Here is a 21,225-nt window from a genome sequence, read left to right as displayed (position 1 = left end):
ACAAGTGTGTACAGACCTTCTCCACCCTCACTTCATCCTCCCAAGCAACACTCAGTGAAGTCAAACCGATACCTTACAAGCACCGGAAATATTCACCTCACAAAAATTAGCAAATGCTACAAATAAAGGCATTCACTGCTGAAGTGCCTGCTATTAAAGATTTACCAGCAAACTACTGGATTATCACTGTGCAACTGGCTTTGCTTATACTTTCAGCTGGCCCTTTAGGTCCAAGGGACACATGTATGGATTCAACTAATGACAATAGAAAATATTCTTTAAAAAATAACAATATAACAATAAAAATCACTACAAATTAAGAAACAATTGGCGCCAGGTATAGTGGTGCATGCCTGTAATCCCAACTACTCATGAGGCTAAGGCAGAGAACTCACAAGTACAACAGCAGCCAGGGCAAGTTAGTGAAACCCTCTAAGTCTCTCTGTCTAAATTAGCCTTCCAAGGCAAGGTGATTGCACCTTGCTTGTACTAGAGCCTCCTGTGTTTGCTCAAATATTATGCTCCTAAAAGTCAAAGTAGTGCTTATTTGTGTGTTTAAAAAGGAGTTTTTTTAAATGCGTCAAAACAGGATATCCTAGAGAGAACACTCCTTTAGCATGATGGTGCCAGGCCTTTCTCCTTCACTACACATATGAAGCCAGAGGATGTGCCTAACAGAGTCGCTGTCGGATTTGGAAATGCCCACCCCAACTCAGTAGTTCTGACACTCACCGTCACTCCCCACACTCCCACTTAAAACTACTGCTCTAATCAATTTACCATGACATGTTACTTTCGATTCACATATCACTTCCTGTAAACCCATTTGGAATATAAAATGCAAGCATAAACATTAGTGTTCCTGAGCCTCACAATCATGAAGCCAGGGGTTTAAAATAATGAACTTGCGGTAATTTTCATTTTTCTTGGCTGGACAGGACTAGTCGATCCACAGGATGAGCCTAGACAAGTTATGTGAGTCTCTGCGTCTTCACTTATAAAGCGGCTGCACAAAGGTCTATAGGAGACGGTGTGTATTGCCTAGTGAGTAGAGTAATTCCTGGCATATTGGAAATGTTCATTAATAGGAGATATTTTGAGTTTCCTTTAGGATGAATGCAGTGCCTCATTCACACAATGTAACCTAAGACCATCTGCTCTCAGATGATATGGACTGATTATTTGCCTGAGAAAGAACACTTTCCAAATGCTCCACTCCAGTTCTCTTTGCCCAATGGACTTCACATTTTCTCTAAGTTGTTATGCAGATATTTGTACTCAGCACTGCTGGTTTTCTGTTTTTTCCTCTTGATTACTAAGGCGACTTGTTAAGGTCCTTCTCTTGCATTGGCTGTGTTCAAAAGAGATGATAGGTAGCTTTCTTGTCTTTGAAAATTACCCAGAGCTTTGCTCTCATCTTTCTGTGCTAGCTGTCGGTTCTCTGTGACTTCTGTATAAGATTCCAATAAGACTTTCTATTAACAAATATTTATTTAAGTGTCTGCCACTTATCAAACATCTGCAGTGGTCCAGCACTGAGATTCTCCCTTCACAAAGACCCTCAAAATTACCTAGTGGTCAGGCTGTTTATGAGGCTTAGAGATGTTCAGTATGTCCAACATCACGTAACTGCTAAGTGTCTGCACCAACCTTTGCAGGTAGGTCTTTCCAATTCTAAAACTGGTCTCCAGGCCTTGATTTGCTATTATGTTGGCTATAAGAGTACTAAAGTAATCAGCAGGTACTTATCAAAGGGAGGGTTTGCCACACACATAAGCACCAGAATAGATCTGGGACAGCCAGGAAGAAGTCCAAATACAGCGATGTCAGAAACAGCACTTCAGACCATTTTTCCACTTGTTCGGGGATCTCTAGTTTTCCATATTTCTGCGTAAGAGCCAGAATATTTTCTGGAACCAGCTTCGTCTCTGCTTTCTCAGTTCAGGAAGGAACTGTGGTCGTTATTTTGCCGATCCTCCACTCCCCAGGTACTAGGGCTCCACCAGGGGACTGGTGACCATCTCCATTTCCTTCCAGCTCTGACAGAGGCTCAAGACATCTACTTGCACCTGTTACCACTCCAAGGCCACCTGGAGGTCCTGGAAAGTGTGGAGTTTCCCCAGGTGAAGTGCCGGCTGCAGCCCCTGCTCCACGTGGTCTGTCTGATTTGGGTTACGTGCAAGTGCTACCGCTCTCCAGGGAGGCTCACAGCGCTGCTCCAGGAGATGTGCAACCTCCTCATCGAGCAGGTGGGCCATGCTGGACACCACGGCAACCTCTGCCTGGGGACTGGTTTTCACATGAAAGAGTGAAATATTATACTTTTTTACTGGGCTTGGAAATAATTATGCTCCAAACATTCTTCTCACTTAAATTATTATACTCTCACAAGCCAATAATTCACAAAGAGCTTTTCAGTAATATTAGAAAACCAGGGGACTGGATCTTTCCTCTCCATCTGAGCCAGTGGGGTGGGGTACAAAGGGTAAGTCAGCAAATTTCAATCTCCTTCATATTCCATAAGTTGGCAGAAAAGCCTGGTGATTAAGAATATAACTTTGGAGTCAGCTTCACACTTGTAAGCTGTGTGTTGGAGAACAAGTCACTTGCCTGCTCTGTGTCTTCTTCTTCTCTGCAATGAGGCAAAAAGGAGGATCTATCTCAGAGGAGTACTAGGTACCTGTGAGGCTTCAGTGCAATAATTCATATGCCCTGAACTTGGTAAGAACTCAGGCCCTGCAAACTACTGAAAAGCTACTCCTTGGAATATATATTTCTTGCTTCTCTTTTTAGGGTCCCTTTAGCATCAAGCAGTCTAAACCTCAAGGAATGTATCTGTAAATAGAGTTAGATGCCTAAGAAGGCTTGTTTGATCTTGCTTTCCAAATTGACTTCCTAAGGAGCTGCAACTCTGAGAAAACAATGAACGAACTTAAAGTGCAGCTCTTAGTTACTAATATCCATGAAGCCCCCTGAGGCTACAAAATTTTGCATTCATGATCTCTGTCAATTATCAAAGGAACCTTACAAGATGAGTAGGCAGGGTTTCTTCTCCTCCTCTTCCTCCTCCTCCTCCTCCTGCTTGTTCTTCTTCTTGTCCTTCTCCTTCTCCTCCTTCTCCTCCTCCTCCTCTTCCTCCTCCTTCTCCTTCTCCTCTTTCTCCTTCTTCTTCTTCTTCCTCTTCCTGTTCCTCTTCTTCTTCTTCTTCTTCTTCTTCTTCTTTGTCTCCTTCTCCTTCTCCTTCTCCTTCTCCTTCTTCTTCTATTACTTACTTACTTACTTACTTTACTTACTCACTTGAAGGCATGGGCTAAGTCTCAGGAGGTTGCCTGCCTCACCCAAGGGTACCCTCACCCAGTCCTCAACCCATGTTGTTTAACTCTCAGGCCAGCATTTTGCCATCATTCCATGTTTATCAGATGGGAATATTTTGATTGAAAGTATAAAAGAATCCAACTAAAAGTAGCATCAACCAAAGGAAAACTTCTTGGCTTCTGGTACCTTGAAAGTTAAAGGTAATTCTGGTTTTACTCTTGACTTGCAATAAACAGGGCCTTAAATTATGCCAGGGGACCCATGACCCAGCCCTGCTGCCATTCCCTACAGTGATGAAGGTTACTGCCCTGAGTTCCATATTCCCAGCTCCTTTTAGCCTCCAGGTTCAAGTTTTTCAGAAACAGAAACAATTATGTCCAAAGCATTTTTTCATTGAAATAATTTCATCCATGAAGGCTAATGCACCACAAAGCAGCACCTGGGAATGAGTGCCTACTCTGACCCCCACAGCCCCAAGAAAGTTCCACTGTGTCTCCTTGTCTCTGTTCAGTCACTTACCTGATCACAGTGACTGGTTCAACTTACTGTGGCGAGAGGGTCACAAAGACACTTTCTCTTAAATCCTGTCCCAGTCCACCTGTGGAAATGAGGGTAAGATCAGCTTTTTTCTATACTGAACTTGTGAAAAATATGACTTGTGTAATTACTGAAGTCCAGGGTGATGTCAGCAAAGTTAAGGAATGTGCTGCACCTGCAGCCAGGTCCAGTGATCTTAGTCTCTGCATTCCAGGCTTCTAACTACCTCAGCCCAGAACATCTCCTGAGAAGCGAGATCGAAGAAAGTCAGAGGAAACTGCAGGTGGCTTTGGATACCTTGAGTTTCTTCAAACAGGTATTTCAGGACAGAAGGGAGAATCTCTATACTTACTTCAAAGAGAATGAGGAAGTCAAAGAATGGGATTTCCAGTCTTCTTTGGTCTTTGTGCGACTGGACGTCTTCTTGGGCCGACTACATATGGTGGAGGTGAGTGTGTTCGTTCAGGTCCCCAGGCCCATATAAGAGTTAAGTCCAGGGTCCCCAAATGTACACTACAAGAATGAAAACCACAACTCAATAGTCAATTCTCCATTGGAGTGTAGAACCCCTAAAAAGTGCTCCTTAAATAGTTGTCCTTTGGATTGAGCATCACACAGTGCTGATACTGTTAGAAGAGCAGGATATTCTGATCATGGACCCATTTAAGAAGAACGCCCCAAAATAAGTCAGCTAATTCAAGTGGTTTTCAAATTGCCAATGGTTTCTGAACTTTTTATTAACTCTCCAAAATGAATGTAACTATTATGTACTGTGATCGAGTACTAGTAAAAATTAAAAATGTTAGAAAAAATAAAATTGTATTAAATTTTTAAAAACCAGTAAACTTGACTGGAAAGTCCAGAATGCAAAATGAAAATGAGAAGATCTGGGTGTAGCTGTTCATTCCCACAAACAAGCTGCTTTGGACTTCTCTACTCCCCATTCTCCAGGTGATACCCAAAACTATAAAACTAGTGAATCTCTTTGCAAAAGAAACACAGCTTTTGCACACAGTTGTCTTTTGCCTTATTATTTAAAACTTAATGTAATTTTAGTTTAAGTACTATGATATGAAGCAATGAGACTTTCTCTTTTGATCTTCAGAATTTAATATTGTTAACAGTTATGAATTTGTTGATTTAATTTGGGGGGAGGATAATAGGCACTCTGTAATAACATATATACTTAAAACTGATTTTAGAAATTCAAGGTCAACTTCAAGACAATAGCCAAGTGACAGAGAAGGAATTAGAATCATGTTTCCAACTGTGATTAGCAGAGATTTTGAGGTGAATCGAATTGTGCTGGGAAAAAAACTGTTATGACAATAAGCCATAAGACGAGGAGGGTAAGAGAATCTGTAACTGAACCTCAGTTAGTGGAGTATAGACCCACTGCAATTATGCACCAGACAGTGAGCTAGGGACTGGCATGCAAAGATAACTGAAGTATGATGTTACCTGATTCCCACACCAGTGTCCAGACCCTGAGAGAAGAGAGAAAGATGAATGGAGGAGATCCAGGGATGGGAAGACACAGAATTAGTAAACTTTACTGAAGTGTACTGAATACCATAGTAAAAGTGACATTGATGGGTTATTGGGAGTAAGAGAGAAGGGTCTGTGACCCATCAGAACTTTGAAAAAAGCCAGAAACAAGAGGAAATCAATTTTGAAACTGGAGTAGGAATTCACCAGGGAAAATAAGACAGGGAAGGCCATAAAGACAGAAAATGTATGAAAGAAAGCTAGAAGCTAGATCTTATGAAAGGCACACCTTAAATCCTTCACTGGGTTGGTGGAGAGTGTAAATAATTGATATCTAGCTTCATCTTAAATGCTTTCTTTTCTCATAGCTATTTCCAGCTGGCTCTAGATTCACAGCCGCCTCCTTCTCTCCCCCTCTGCTCTTCATTCCTTTCATCAGTGCATCAACTCCTTTGCTGTTGTCAAGCCAAGGTAATGGGCACTCCAGCTGCAGGCTGCCTCTGGCTTGAGCTGACCACGGAGGAATAATTTTCTGTCACTCTGTGGCAGTCACATTCACAGCCCTCCAGCCCTGAGGAAGACCCTAAAGGTGGTGGCTGAGCTTAGTTCAGAAGGACTGCTAGGGTGGGATCCTCAGGCCCTGTGCACATATGCTAATGATGTGACTTTGCATATAGACAGCTATTCTAACATTAGGGCACCTAATCTCCAGCGTATATTCACTAAACATAAGCAGAGATGGCCACCAGTCTCCCCAGAGTCATTACCCTCACAATAGTCCTCACTCAGCCTGCTTTTAATTTCTGAATCAAGGACACAGGTGCATAAAAAACAGTTGCCCCAGTTTAATTAGAGGAGGATGTGAATGCTGCCTGGCCCTCTGTCTCCCTGCTTCCTCCCCTCTGATGTTTCTGGTTCTGTGGACTGGTTCACTTCTTCCTAGGGACAGCACTCTATCATTTGTTCTTTTTATTTTTCATCTCAGACTCACCCTGCTTGTCTTTTGCTGTCTTCTTCCTCCCTCATTGCTTCCCTCCTCAGCTCAGTGCAGTGGGACAGCGAACTATCGATTGTCTCCTGGCGTATTTCATGTACCCTTTAGTTAACATTCTGTGTATCTCTGTGATCGATGCCTGTTTGAAATGGGATTACTCTGCCTCTCTCCAGCAAGAATTAGCATGAACTTGCCATTTTCATCTTCTATTCTAGTACAGTACATGACCACCAAAAAGACAGTAGTTATACTTAACAGTTACACAAAGCGAAGTGAATAAAATGATATCAGTGCCTTCAGCTCCCTGCATGCTAGTGCCAAGAGGTTATGTCTTGTAGGGCTGGTTTTTATGTCCACAGTTTTTCCAGGTATCTTTCCTGATTTGTAATGACTTTTATCCTTGCTTTTGTTGCACAAGAGAATGTTATTCAGGTCCACTGTTCTCTTCTTGGTGTTTGCTAAATTAAATGAAGGTAGAGGGGGTGGGAAGGTACTGCTTTCAAGGAGGAAGCAAGTTACTGACTAGTTTTCAGTCATCTGCAGTAGGTGGAGTGATTGCATTCTTGGGATGCCACCAGCCTCCTCATCCTCATTCTCACCACTGTGACACAGCTCATTTCTTAGCCGGTCCTTGTGAAGAAAAAAAATAGGAGAAGAGAAAAAGAACAAATTTCAAGAACCTAATTCACACCAGAATCCTTATCATTGCACTCATCATAAGAGCCAGGGATAACAAATAAGCGCGATTAAATCTGTTCTGTGAATTAACTCTCTCATGGTTACATGGCTCAGAGAAGGGGAGCTGGTGTTTGTGCCCAGGGCCATGTGGTCTTTTCACCAGACTTTGACATCTTCTAGGGAGTTGTAAGGATCTATTTTCCCTCCCTATTTTGCCATTTTCAGGGTCTCAAACTAGTTTTGTGATTTTATTTTGCCCTTACACATTCCATTCTGTCTTAGTACACCCATTTTCACTATATGATTTCTAGGTCTTTTCCCCTAAATTGATCACTCAAGTGAGATTATGATTCCCATTCCACGAAAAGGTCTTATTCAATTTTAGGACTTGCTAAGGATATTTCAAAAGTACACAAAAATTTTTGCAATTTGAGTGAACATTCAAAAAATTGAAGAAAAGAAGTCACTGGGTTGCTTTTGTATTTTTTTACTCATCCTCCCTTTCTATCAGATGCTGTAGTGTGTACACACACACAGAGTTCATTTTCGTGCCATAATATTGTAGATTCTGCAGATCCTCTGTTTATATTTCTGCCTGGAGCCTCTTTCCTGCAAACAATGCAGTAAGTAAGCAGCTTGGAGAGAAGTCGCATTTCTTTCATTATCAAATTGCTGTAAATCTGTGATTCACTTGGAGGCAAAATGATTTCCTGCTGAGGCTTTATGCAAAGTGATTAGCAGGGAGATAGGTAATAAGCTGACCTAATATAGCCCACATTTCCTTTTGCTCTTTCTACCGTTTCAAGCCACTCCTGAGCCTCCTTTCATTCCCAGCCTAATTGGGCCAGCTTCTCTTTCAGCCTGCCTTGAACATGTGGTCACATATGAGACCATTAGCTGCATAAGGTTGGTGGCAGTTGAAAGGTAAACAGTCTTTTTCTAAATGACCTTTTGAGATTTTCATCTGTGAGTGTCGGCTTTGTGCTTTCCCTTAATGAATTCTGAAGATATTTCTTTTCAGATGGATGGCGTGACCTCCTCCTCCGAGTACAGGATTGCTGTTGTTAGAGCTGGCCATTATTCCTGATTTTAATTCTTCACCTCCAAGACCAGAGCACACACTGAACCCTCCCTTGTGCCTCCACCCAACCATCACCATTAAATGTTACACTGTTTTTCACAAAAATAGGACCCATTCAATGCAGTCAGCCACCAGGGGCCCCTTACTCTGTCTGTCTCCAAAGGAGCACCAAAAGGTCGCTCTATAAGCCATTATATTTCTAATACATACCAAGCTCATCTAAGCAATCAAGGTGATCGTAATTAATTAGAAACAATTGACTTATTGAAGTTCTACAAAGCCACTTTCCATATAACTGGAAAACCTGTGGCAGGTTAAATATTGTCCCTATTTACGGGGTAGGGAAGTAAGCTGAGAAAAACTAAACATCTTCTCACTGCAAGCCTCATAGTAGTACAGTGGCAGAACCAGAAATATCTGAAATCAGGTTTTCCTGGCAGTCAACCCCAGGGTCTTTTGCCAAGCCAGATGTCTTTGCCCAAAGGTTGGAATTTTAATTCTGCACATAGCCTAATGAATTTCATATGTTTACTACTGTGATGAATAAAAAAGGAATATTTTTAAACATTGCTTAAGCCTCTTAATGGCTTAAATTTGCCTTTTACCTGCTTTGTAAGATCTTTTAAATAAACAATAAAAAGGACTTCTAAATAATTTAAGAATCAAAGATAAAGCCATGGTCAGTACGATAAATCTGTGTCTATGGTTCTGAGATAATCCCTTACCTGCTTCAGATTCCTCTCCTGCTATCTCTATGCATCAGCTTATAGAAGAATTACTCCCATGATAAAGAGCTCACTCCCTCTTGCAGCAGCCCATTCTACAATTGACATGTCTAGGCATTAGATAGTTACGTAGGAAATTTTCTTATTTATAGGCTGCAATGATCCTATATCATCAACTTCATAAGTTCAACTTACACACTGAGATCAAATTTGTTTTTTCTCATTCATTCATTTACTTTCATTTTACCCTCAAAATTGGACCTTGGAAGTTTCTTATTTTGACCCTGTCAACATGGAAAAACCTTGCTTTATAAATCTCTTCTCCATATAATTTTCCTTGTTTTTGCCAGCTGCTCTACAGAAGCCCTGATTCCTATGTCCGTTGTCACCTTGCCGGCTTCTGCACATGTTGTAGCTAAGTCAAAGCACAAAGAGCGTGCGCACATTCATTCAGTAGTAAGTGTTTGTCCAGTGCCGAGAGCATTCTTCCAGGCACTGAGGATAGTGGAGCATCCCTGGGGCATTTACAATCCACTCGGAAAGATGAACAAGAAATAAACAAATAATACAACATAGTGTTAAAAAATATAATGCCAGAGAGTGATATGAGCCCTGAAGAAAACCAAAGCAAAGGAGACAATGAATAGTGGGGGAGTATGAGGGGCTTTTGATAAGAATTAAAGGGAAGTCACAAATGAAGGTGTCATCCACCCACCATATGTTTGGTAAATTAGATAAAACAATATAAATATCATTGTTTTCAGTAATTAGACTTTATCCAAAAATAAAATGATTACATACCTCCTTAATACCTGTAACTTCCCTGTCAGATTGAGGATGAAACACCTTTCAGAGGCCACCCAGGACCATGCTTTAAATATTCCTGAGCAGTAAAATAGCATATCTAAATTACAATCTCATTTTCTGATGTAACCAAATATATCAGAATGCATCAGTCTTTTAAAATGGTAGGAACATATTGCCTACAAACTGAAATTGACATCCACACAATTGAGACGAATGAATACCAAGGTACCTTCCACAACACAAATATTTTTTCTCCTGTAAAACGGATTACAACTACGTACTTTATGAAAGATTTAAATTACTGTGGAAGTCAATTTCATTTAAATAAAATTCATTTCTGTTTTCTTCCCAGTATGTAAAGATTAGTGTATATTTTTGCAAGCATTTTATTAGTATTATTTCAGTTGTACAAATTTATGGGGAACAGAGCGATAATTTGATATGCAGAGTGTAATGATCAAATACAGAGTACATACATCCTTCTTAACTTTTTAAGAAACTTTTTTTTACTAAAAGGCAATAATTATACATATTTATGGGCTACAGTATAATAATTCAATACATTATGCAATATGCACTGATCAAATTAGTTTAATTCATGTTTCTATGTTCTTATCATCACTTGATATTTGGAACCTTTATGTTCTCTTCTAGTTGCTCGCAAAGTATATAGGTTATTCTGAGCTCCAGCACCTCATGTGCTACAGAATGATGGAATATATTGCTTCTATCTAGCTGTGTTTGGGTACAGAATGGTAGAACATACTACTTCTCTATAGCTGTGTTTGGGTACCCATTATTTAACTTCCCAACTCCGGCAGCTTCTGAGTACCACTATCACACATTCTGATCAACTATTTTAACAATCACATAGGAAAGAAAAAGTGCTATATTTCTCAGCATCTGAATTATTTCACTCAACATAATACCCTGTAGTTCCACCTATTTTGTTACAAATGACAGTTTACCTTTCTTTATTTATGTCATATTTTATTTATGTCATATCCATTCATCCATCGATAGGCATCCATATTAGTCCCATATCTTAGCTCATGCGAATACTGCAGCAACAAACGTGGGCATGCAGGTTCTCTTTGATATACTCATTATTTTCTTTGGCTCTATATCCAGAAATGAGATAACTACATCGTATGGTAGATCTGCCTTTTTGTTTCGTGGGAGATTCCCACTCTGTTTAACATAGAGGCTGTACTTATTTTTCCACCAATAGTATATGAGATTTCCCTTTCTCCACATCTTTACCAGCATTTTTATTTTTGTCTGTTTTATACTCGTCATTCTAATAAGTGAAATGACGTCTCACTGTGATTTTGCCTTGTATTTCCCTGATGGCAAATGAAGGCGTACCTTTCTTCAGAAATGTGGTGGCCACTTGAATTTCTTCTTTCAAGAGGTATCCATTTGTATCATTTCCCCAATGTTTAACTGGATTATTTTGTTTTTTTTAATTGCATTTTTAAGTTCCTTATATATTTTAATAGTAAATCTTTGTCAGATGACCAGTTCTCAAATACAGTACTTCCTGCCTTTCTATAAGCTGCCTCTTCAATCTGTCATTTTCTTTGCTGAGCAGGAAAGAAATTGGTATTATCCCATTTGTCTATTTTTGCTTTTCTGTCCTGTAGTTTTGAAGTAAGATCTTATACAAAGAACCTCTTGTCTGTAATGATGTCTCCAACTGTTTCTCTGTTTTCTTCTAGTATTTTTAAACGGCAACTACCTCATCCCTTACCAAGGGCAATAAGAGCCCTGGTTCTGGTACATATGCTCTTCTTGGCAGGCATCTTCTTTCCTCACCCCCTGTCCCTGCTACCAGCTGTGCCCCAACATAGCTGAGCACAAAGGGGACTGGTTGATGGCTACCCAAGTTTGTGTGTTAATCTACTGTAAAGCTGGGGGAAAGTCAGCCATGTCCCCCCACTTCTACTGTCTTTGTCACCACTGTCGGACTTTATGTCCCAGAGAAAGGAAGAAAATGCACAGCTTTGTGTCAGTTTGATGGGCCAAACAGGCAGTGACCACATGCAGTTTCTCACAGTGATATCAGGACCGGGTGTTATACTTCACCTTCTTCTCACCCTTCCAATCTCTTCAGGGTAGAGCACCCCCTTCTAGGGGTCTACACAAAATGTTTGCCAAAAGGACACAAATGTAACCTTCACTTTTATCTTTTCTATACATACCCTGAAATGCCTGACAGGAAGTACATCTTGGTTTGGAGGTTTTGTGCTTTTAGACAGGTACTCACAAGGGATAAAGTCAACCTGTCCTTTTAGACATGCTCAGGAGGCTCCTGTGCCTTCATAGGTGAAGTGGTTTCCAGAGATGTGAAAGGGACTCCTCCCCAAGGCTTCTGGGCTGTGTCATCCACCTGTCATTTAATCCTGAGCACAACTGGGGTGCTGCCGTATCCACAACAGTGACAGTAATGCATACTGCACGCTCAGCACTGGCCTAAACCCTGCATTAGTTTGCTTAGCTCTCACAACCACACCATAAAATTTATTACAAATAAGGAAATGCAGACACCAAGAGGGTAAGTAACTGCCCTCTGTTGCCCAGCTGGCAACATGGCTCACTAGGCAGAGGCTCTTGGCAGACTTTTGTCCTTGGCAGATGGAGTTGCTCAGAAGGCTGGTGTTACTTTCTGGATTAGCCCTTAATTCCCGAGGCTCTGCTTTCCTACCCACGTCTCCTAAACAACTGTCATTCCAGACCTAAATAACACGGCCCATTAGAAACTGACTTTTTAACTAAAAGTCAGTAGCAAAGCCACCAATCATGTAAATGATTGCATTATTAAATTTTATACTTTATTTGAGAACACTAAGAGAAACTGAAGCATACATTTCATTATTTGTTTCTTCATTTATTTACCTTGGAATCTGTGAATCTCATTTATCTGCATTTTCTCTTTGCTTTGTTGGTGAGTTTAACCAGGAGTTATTTTTACCAATCCAATCTAATAATAAGGTTACGAAACTAATCAGGCATCACATTTTCCTAAGCAACCACCACCCCCATATGATTTCTAGCACTTGCCATCCACAGTTGTTGTGCTGATGGTTTTTATCATTTTAACTCTTTTGTGAATTACCTCCGCAGGACCTTCTGAAGACAGCACTGGATTTCCACAAACTGGGAAAACTTGAGTTCAGTGGCCTCAGGGGGAATGCCCTGAGTCAGCAGGTGCACCAGATGTACAAGGAATTCCAAGAGATGTACAGGGTTTTCTCTGAGTGCTCCTATGACTGCTTGGACCCCCACAGCAGGGTAAGACCTAAAAGGGCTAAATCAGGAGCTTTGTTCCTTTCTCAGAGGCCTCTAGCCTCTAAGTCTAGAGATTTACTTGTGTATTCCTGTGCATTTTCTTTGCCTCAGCAGTCCCAGTGGTTTTTTTTTTTAGTCAGTTATTGTGAGCTCCAGGGAAAATCTTTTATTATTCCTATGTCATTAGAAAGACTCTGCTTATTCTTTCTGTTAAGAAAAAAATCAAAAAATGTTTCTCCCAACCACTACCTGCCCCAGATCAGGATACCTGGAATCAGAGACGCTGAGATGGGCTGGAGACAATAAAGGAAGCTAGAACCACCATATAGCTTCAAAAATTTAAGCTAAATGAAAGAAGCCAGTTATAAAAAGATAAATACCACCTGGTTTCACCTATATATGGACTCTAAAACAGCCAAATTAGAAGTTGATGGGAGTAGCCAAGGGCCAAAGGGAGAGGGAAATGCAGAGGTGTGAATCAAAGGGCACACAGCTGCAGTTATGCAAGATGAAGCTGTGGAGATCTAATGTGTAACACGGTGAAGACATTTAACAATACTGTACTGTGTATTTGAAAACTGTTAAGAGCACAGACTTTAAGGGTAGTACTCTACCTCAAACATACACACTTAAAGAAGGAAATGGTACCATGTGAGGTGATGGATGTGTTAATCAGCTTGATTGTTGTGACTATTTCACACCATGTCCATTTATCAAAACATCAAGTTCTACACCTCAAACATATATAATTTTTACTTACCAAATAAACTTCAATAAAATGGAAAAGAAAGTTTTAAGCTTTGAGCAGAGGTTGCTAAGTGAAAGACAGGCACATGTAGCAGAAGTTTATTAGTGGTCAGGGAAGGTAAGTTAAACCTCCTCAAGATGAAGAAAAGCCAAGGAAACATTTTCCAGGATTGGAATAAAAAGCCCACATCTCACCTGTAGCCTTCAAAAGCCAAGACCTGTGGGGAAAATAGGCACAGGAGAAAAACAGAACAAGGGTCAGTATGGAAACAGACAATGGAATTCCCTAAAAAGAAATACAGAATTACAGGAGAAGAAATTTTAAGAGAACAGGAAGAAAACAGAGAAAGAAATTATGCAGGAATCTGCTCTGAATATCTTCAAATATCCAGAAGAACCCTAGTTGACTAGACCCAGGGAAGTATCACTTTCCAAAAGTTCTACACTTCAAAAGTTGAAACAAAAAGGTACATTACAAGGCAGGATACATGCCATGGGTTTGCAACGATTTACTAGAATAAAACAAAATCCCATACACAATGCTGGGAGCAGGGTAGTATCAGGAAACATCACAGTGTCAGTGTGGATGGGTTTGACAGGTAGAACTGTACTATGTTTTGCTACTTTCCTTTTTTAAAAACTAGACATTACTCTTGTAAAAACACTAATTGTAAATAATAATCATACAAATCTAAGTTTTGAGTTGAAATTTCATTAAAAATTGCTGCATGCTAAGAAAAGAAACGCAGTCAGGGAGACAAGTTTAAAGTACAATATTTGGGACACACTTGTAGAAACACAATTCGTTGTTTATCTAAAATTCAAACTTAACTGGGTGCTCTGTGTTTTTATTCACTAAATTTAGCAAGGTTCAGAGAAATGGCTATCTCAACCAATTAAGAGCAACGCTGTCTCAACCAATTAAGTGTATTGAGAAGAAAAAGTACACATTTACTTAATTAGCTAACTTTCCTTCTAATGGCTAGATGAGTTCAGTCACACTTAAAAATGGGGTTTTGACTTCCGGGAGGAAGCCCAGTAGGTAATGTTAGAATAGCCCCGCTGCTAGGCTGTTGTGTCTCCGTAATAGGAGCTGACACTGTGAGGGAAACAAAATGGCTTCAGGAAGTGGGAGAGAGGGCCACAGAAAGGGGAGTGACAGGGAGCCAGCATCACATTTCACTCACTTCGTCATCTTGCCTGGAGTATTTAGGTAAAAATGCTGCAGAAACAGGGTAGCTCTCTACATGGGTAAACACTAGGTCATACCAGGATGGACTTTAGAGAATTAAAATAAATTTTTGGTATGAGTGATTTAAGTACAAATTGGTAGTAAAGACCATCCTGGGACTGGTTTTCAGAAAATCGTATTTTCCTCATGTATAATGTGGTGTTTCCTCAGGAATTTGAAAATGACATCTTTACATTTAACCAGAAAGTAGAAGATCTTGACCAAAGATTGGGAACCATCTTTATTCAAGCTTTGGATGACACACCTGACTTGGAGCATGCCTTTAAGGTTTGTACAAGTAGCGCAGGAGCCACCTGTGCTGAATATTTCCCCAACTCTTACCAGAGAATGGTAGAGATACATTCCAACTATATTGTTCCTGTAAATATTTTTCTCTTTCTGGTGGAGAGGAATGAAAATGATGGCAAGAGAGTGTGCAGCACCGGGCTTCTTAGACTGACCACTGACACTTTTCTGAAAGCATAACAATGTACAAATTCTTTTAAAATAGTTTATCCTGCAGTGCTCTTTCAGGGTGCTATGCCTTTATCAATAAGGTAAGCTTTGAAAGTGAAAATGTCTACTGTGGTCTGTATCCTGAAACTCTGGCTCTGCAGTACCATGGCTGTTTAAACATTGTTCCTAGTTTGATTCAAGCTGGAGCAAACCACTTACCATGACTCATGCTTTGGATCCTAAGTGCTACCCCCCAGCTCCTATGTTGGAGGCTTGATCCCCAGCTCATGTTACCACTGGGAGCTGGCAGAACCTTTAAGAAGTAGAGCCTAGTGGAAGGAAGTGAACACTGGGACGTGTCCTTGAGGGGGCGGTTGGAACCTCTGCTCTTCTTTTCTCTTTGCTTCCTGGCTGTCATGGCGTGAGCAGCTTTGCCTTACCATGTACTTCCTTTCATGGTGTTTGGCGTCATCACAGCCCCAGGAAATGAAACCAGGCAACCACCACAGAAGGAAGCCTCTGAACTCATGAACCAAAATAAATCTTTCCTCCTTTTAAGTTTACTTCATTGGGTATTTTGTCACAGAGGTGAGACACCAACTCCCACCCCAGGTAGTGGACTGCAGGATTCAGGCTTTAGTAAGTAGACTAAGACATACACTCTTACCCTGTCTTGCTTAGATCATGTAACACAAAAACAATGGTGGGGAAGGTAGGACATGAGTGAGGGCATAAATAGCTGCACAACTGAGAATGCAGAGGCATGAGACATGAGGGCTTGGTGAAGCATGTCTTCTGCAACCTCCTGTAAAGTATGAAGTGGTTTATTCTAAAAAGCCTCAAGGATCAGAGTCAGGAGGAAGTTACAAGAAGGCAGATGGCAAATGTTGGTTCAGTAGAGGAAAGAGATTTCTGTCAAAGCTGTTTAAGATGAGATGGGCCTCCTTGATAAGAAGTCAAGTTTCCACTCAGTAAATATGTTCAAACAGATACTGGGTGACTTGTGGGACAATTATGGAAAAGCTTAAACCCTGGATGGATCAATCTATGCTAGTGCAGAATGCTAAGTAATCCAAATATATGCGGTTTCATTTGCCAATGAGTGTGTGTGTTTGTGTGTGTGCGTGTGTAAAACTTTTAATGAACACCTCCTGTTCCATAGCCTACTTAATAAGACATCTACTATTCCTTTTTCAAGCATTTCAAGTAACATCAAGAAAAGTTCTTATATGTGTCTATAAAATGATTCTATATACCGTTAACTGTCATGACTAATTGGGACACTACCAAAGAGGTTGGGAAGCTGTAACTCTATTCCTGCATTGAGAACGTGCAGCCCACCCATGTTATGAGTTCCTCTGCACTTGGTTTCCAACAGTCCTCATCAGGTGCCTTCCATCTGTTCCAAAATGCTCTGTCTTTGAAATTATGTGTCTCTGTTATGTGCCACAGTCTGTCATGGAAATTTCATCTGCCCAGGAAGGTGTTTGAAGCAGCCCTATAACCTCTTTGGGTGGTTCCCAGTATGCAAACATCCACATTTATGCTAATAGTATATCTCCATGGATTCTAAAATTTCGAATCTTTCACAATTTTATGGTAGAGTAGGGCTGTGGGCAAAAGAAGAGAGGGCCCACTCCAACTTGGTGCCTGGTCTCTAAAAGAGCACCTTTTGTCTACAGAGTCTCAAAGAGTTCTCATAAAGGCAAATTTTTTCTCTTCCATTCTCAACTCCTTGTCAGCTTATGGGAACTGGTAGGAAAACCACAACTATTCAGACCATTCCTGTTTTACTTTCCTCCTTTAGCCACCCCACCAAGAAACTAAAATCCTTCTTCTTTCAATGAAGGCGGAAGTTTCAATGAATATAAGTTCATGTAAATAAGTGCTTTCTCAGGTTCAGGGAGTAGAGGCTGGCCAGAGGGGTTACCTAAACCGAGATATCCCTGTTACTCTGGTAAGATCATCCCACCACTGAGTGTACGTGCAGGGGAGGTCCAACCAGTGTATGTACATGTCAAAGCCCATGAGTTAGAGTGCTGCCTGGCCATAGGAATCTTCAACCCACATGATTCACTTTCTCAACAGGATTTGAGCCATGGGACTCAGTGAAGACCTAATCTCTTATGCCTCCATTGTGGAGGAACTACTTTCTACTAAGGACCTGGTGATTTTTGTTGAAGAGAAAAGGATGTTAGAACCTTCAGTAGAAAGCTTTTTGTACCTGTGTCGACTGCATTGAGTTCATTAAGCAAATCATTGAAGCTGTCTGACCAGAGAAATATCTGATCTAGGATACTCCCTCCCCAAAATTGACTCTTTTCTATACTTGGTTATACCCCATGACAGGCCTAGAGACCCAGGTCTTCAGGGACCATCTCAGATTCTGAGCCCAACACCAAACAACTCCTGGTGTTTTCCTTCTGCCCCTACTTTAGCCTTTAAACAGCATTGAATAAAAGTAAGAATGGCCCAGCATGAAATAAGGTGATAACATGGAGGGATGAGGTCTTAGACAAATGAAGTCTACTCAGCTTCCGGTTGTAGGATATGTGGAAGTAATCTTGCCATTGTATCTCTTGTACTTGCTGACTTAATGCAAGGGCTGGCAAGTGTTTTTCTGCAAAGGGCCAGAGAATAATTATGGTAAACTGCAGACACATGTCCTGCATCATGTATCCACCTTTAGACATGGCTGAGATTGCAGACCAGGTTTGATCACCCACTGACTGGCTGTCCCTTCGATCTTTGACTTGAAGCATGGAGTAGACACAGAATTTGATGACAGAAGACACATTTAGAAGCAGTGTATTGATGGATTTTTAATGTAACTGAGGTCCTACATGGTCTAGTCTCAAGGTAGCATCACAATCAGAGAAACACAATCCAGGAGGAAAAAGTAATTAAAACCATTTCACATCTTAATTCTGCTGCTTTGAAAAACATCCCAAGGCTAGGGCAGCTTTTAATGCCCAAGCGGGCCCTTTCAGATTATCCTCATAGCCACTGCCATTCTCCTGGCAGCTGCTCCCTGGGATATATTTCTTGCTCCCATCTCAACTTTCAGCCCTCCAAATTCTCCCCAGTGCTCAGCTCACTTCTTTTCTTTCCTTTCCTTTCCTTTCCTTTCCTTTCCTTTCCTTTCCTTTCCTTTCCTTTCCTTTTCTTTTCTTTCTGTTCTGTTCTGTTCTGTTCTGTTCTGTTCTGTTCTGTTCTTTTATCACTGCTGTCCTTCTGGTTCAGGTATTTATTATGTAATTCAATTTAGCCTTTCTGCCATCTTTAGTTGACCTTTTCTTCAGATTGTTACAAGAGAAGAGAGGCTGGTCAATGACCCAGCAGACAGGAAGGAGTCCTTTTCCTTTGGAAGCAAAGGAGATCAGGAAAGATTATAAGTATCCACATGCCGGTAATTATTGCCCAAGTTCTGCAATTACAGTTTTGCCCTCTATCCCCTGCACTGGTGGCCATAGCAAAGAAAAACCAGGAGACAGGATTTGTGTAACCTTGGAAAGATTTTATTTGTGACTTTTTCTTTTCTTTCTCTACAGCTCCTAGACATAGGAGGAAACCTCCTCGAAAGACCTTTGGTAGCACGGAATATGTCAGATAAATACCTTGTCCTCATCAGAATGTTCAACAGAGACCTAGATGCCGTGAGGATAATCTACAATCAGCATATCCAGAAGGAGGCAGAGTTTGGTAGATTCAGTGGCCAGGGGATTTGATGTGGGCTGTTCTGTACTTGAGAAGGGTGCCATGCACCCCTCTTGCATTTGTTAAATGTGCAAATATAGATCTATGGCATTCTCCAAGAAAAGCAAGTACAACCCTCTTGCTTGAAATTCCAGACCATCTTGGGCAATTATAGGGTTCACTGAACTGTTGATTTCTCTGTATTTAGGGTTGAGATGGGCAAGCTTATCCACAGCAGTAAACCTTTCACCACCCAGGTCAATTGTGACCTTGGCATAATGTATGAGTTGAGCCCTGATCAGTGTTATCACACTGATTACTCTTCAACAAATCTCAATTCACAGTAGATTTTTACATGTCCCCCAAAATTTTCTCTTCCTTCCACTGCCACTGCTTCTAAAAATACCTGTGACTGGGGAATTCTGATCAATTAAATTAGAAAGGTTCAGGAGGAGACTCATGTCTTTGCCCCCGGGTCACTCCTTCTTTTACTTTCACAGAGCATGGTGATCTCCCAGGGATTCCTCCATGTGCCCCAGGGTGACTTTAGTCTGGAGGTCGATGCAGCAATCGTAGGGTAACTGGCAGGAGATCATTGTGGGGTGGAGGGACATGGGGAACTAATATGGCCTTGCTTCAGGCTGGTGGTGCTGTGTATCCAGGGTTTTCACCAGTGCACAAGAATATGCCCGCCATGGCTGGGGGCCTCCGCTGGGCACAGGAGCTGAGGCAGCGCATCCAGAGTCCTTTTGGCAGCTTCAGGCGCATCACACATCCGTGAGTATCTTGCTGCTGAGTTTCAGGTTTGTTCTCACTCTGTACTTTGAGTGTAGAAATGCAGATCACTTGTGTACTGCATAAAAACAAGCCTCATTTCTTCCCATATCTGGCAATGGGCTAGATGACTAGTGGCTAAGCAGTAAATATACTGGTATGTTTGAACTGAGGTCCAGACCAAGTCCTTCTTTGTCACTGAGGCCTAACTGAACTTGGGCTGACCTCCTTTTGCTCTCTGGGCCTCATTTCTGGGGGAAACCAAGTCCAGGACTGCAAGCTTTAGGGAGATCTTCCACAGTGTTCTCTCAAATGAAGGATATCTTTGCTGTCAAGGCTGCTGCAAAATGGGGAAGCCAGAGTTTTGTAAAGGGCAGTGTAAGGACTGCCTGGTGGAGCCTGTTAAAGATACAGCTGCCTGACCCTCACCTGTCACGTACTGAATCTGAAACAGGTCTGGGCTGAGGTTCTGCTTCTTGGCAAACTCCCCCATCACTCTGATGGTGACCAGAATAAGAAGGCATGGGCCTGCTTCATGGTAAGTCTAGAAGTCTAGATACTTAGAGACCTCTCAGCAGCTAGGCATGAGTGGAAGGAGTTGTTTAGGACATTATATTTGGAATACCATCTAGGGACAGACACACTTTCTCTGCTCCCTTTTTTCCAAAACACTTGATCCTGTTTTTAAAAACACCTGGCTTTGGGAAATACAACAAAAGCAAAGAATTACAACTGGCCATTGTTATCACAAGTTTTTGGAATTAGGAAGGATTGTAGAGAACCTCAGGCCCAACACCAAGACTACAAGCACATCACAACTCTTAACTGACCATAGACTCACCCCTTTTACTCCATAGGATTCTTTTCTGGGGGAAACTGAGTCAGAGATTGCAAGTTCTGGGGAGGTCTTCTACAGAGCTCCCTCACACAGTGTTTCTTGGCTGCTATGGCTGCTGGGAAATAATAAAGCCAGGGCAAGGTATGTGAGCAGAAGGGTGTGAGATGGCAGGGCAGGGTATTGAGGGGCTGTCACTTCTCCACTGGAGTGTCACCAATTAGGAAAGCAACCCCAGTGGGAGTTATCTCCTTCATGTTGCAGAGAAATATTAAATCTGCACTTTAAAGTTGGATGTGCAATTTTAAAATGCTTAAGCATTCTGTTTTCTCCAAACAGCACAGATCTAACTCTACATGTCTCTGGGAGAGGTGTACCCAGGGTGTGACCACGTGCAACACCTGCTAGGCAAGCTCTATACTCTTCTGATGAAGAAATGAAGGGTAGAGAAGTGGAGTTATTTGCCTAAGGTTTCAGAGGCAGAGAACTGGAAAAAATCATCTGAGTTTCACTCTCCCAGCCCAGAGCTCTTCCTGGGGATACCCAGCCATAGAAAATTTGGCTGGGAGT

The 21,225-nt window shown here is 41.4% G+C and overlaps 1 protein-coding gene across 6 annotated transcripts in view; it reads left to right on the top strand.

The window, feature by feature from the left end:
- Positions 1–21,225, top strand: part of Dnah9 (dynein, axonemal, heavy chain 9) — a 319,645-nt gene that overhangs the window by 18,266 nt on the left and 280,154 nt on the right. For all 6 annotated transcript variants that reach the window (XM_013522070.1, XM_005399351.1, XM_013522071.1 and 3 more), the window contains exons 5-10: positions 2,038–2,249; positions 4,067–4,300; positions 12,752–12,919; positions 15,066–15,182; positions 18,902–19,052; positions 19,709–19,823. In XM_013522070.1, the coding sequence (XP_013377524.1) occupies positions 2,038–2,249; positions 4,067–4,300; positions 12,752–12,919; positions 15,066–15,182; positions 18,902–19,052; positions 19,709–19,823 (997 nt within the window). The remainder of the gene's footprint in view (positions 1–2,037; positions 2,250–4,066; positions 4,301–12,751; positions 12,920–15,065; positions 15,183–18,901; positions 19,053–19,708; positions 19,824–21,225) is intronic.

This window comes from Chinchilla lanigera, unplaced genomic scaffold (assembly GCF_000276665.1).
Source record: "Chinchilla lanigera isolate Chin_1 unplaced genomic scaffold, ChiLan1.0 scaffold00066, whole genome shotgun sequence".
In the NCBI taxonomy this organism is placed as follows: Eukaryota; Metazoa; Chordata; class Mammalia; order Rodentia; family Chinchillidae; genus Chinchilla; species Chinchilla lanigera.
The sequence above is the reverse complement of the archived record's forward strand: the minus strand, read 5'-3'. Positions and strand labels throughout refer to the sequence as shown.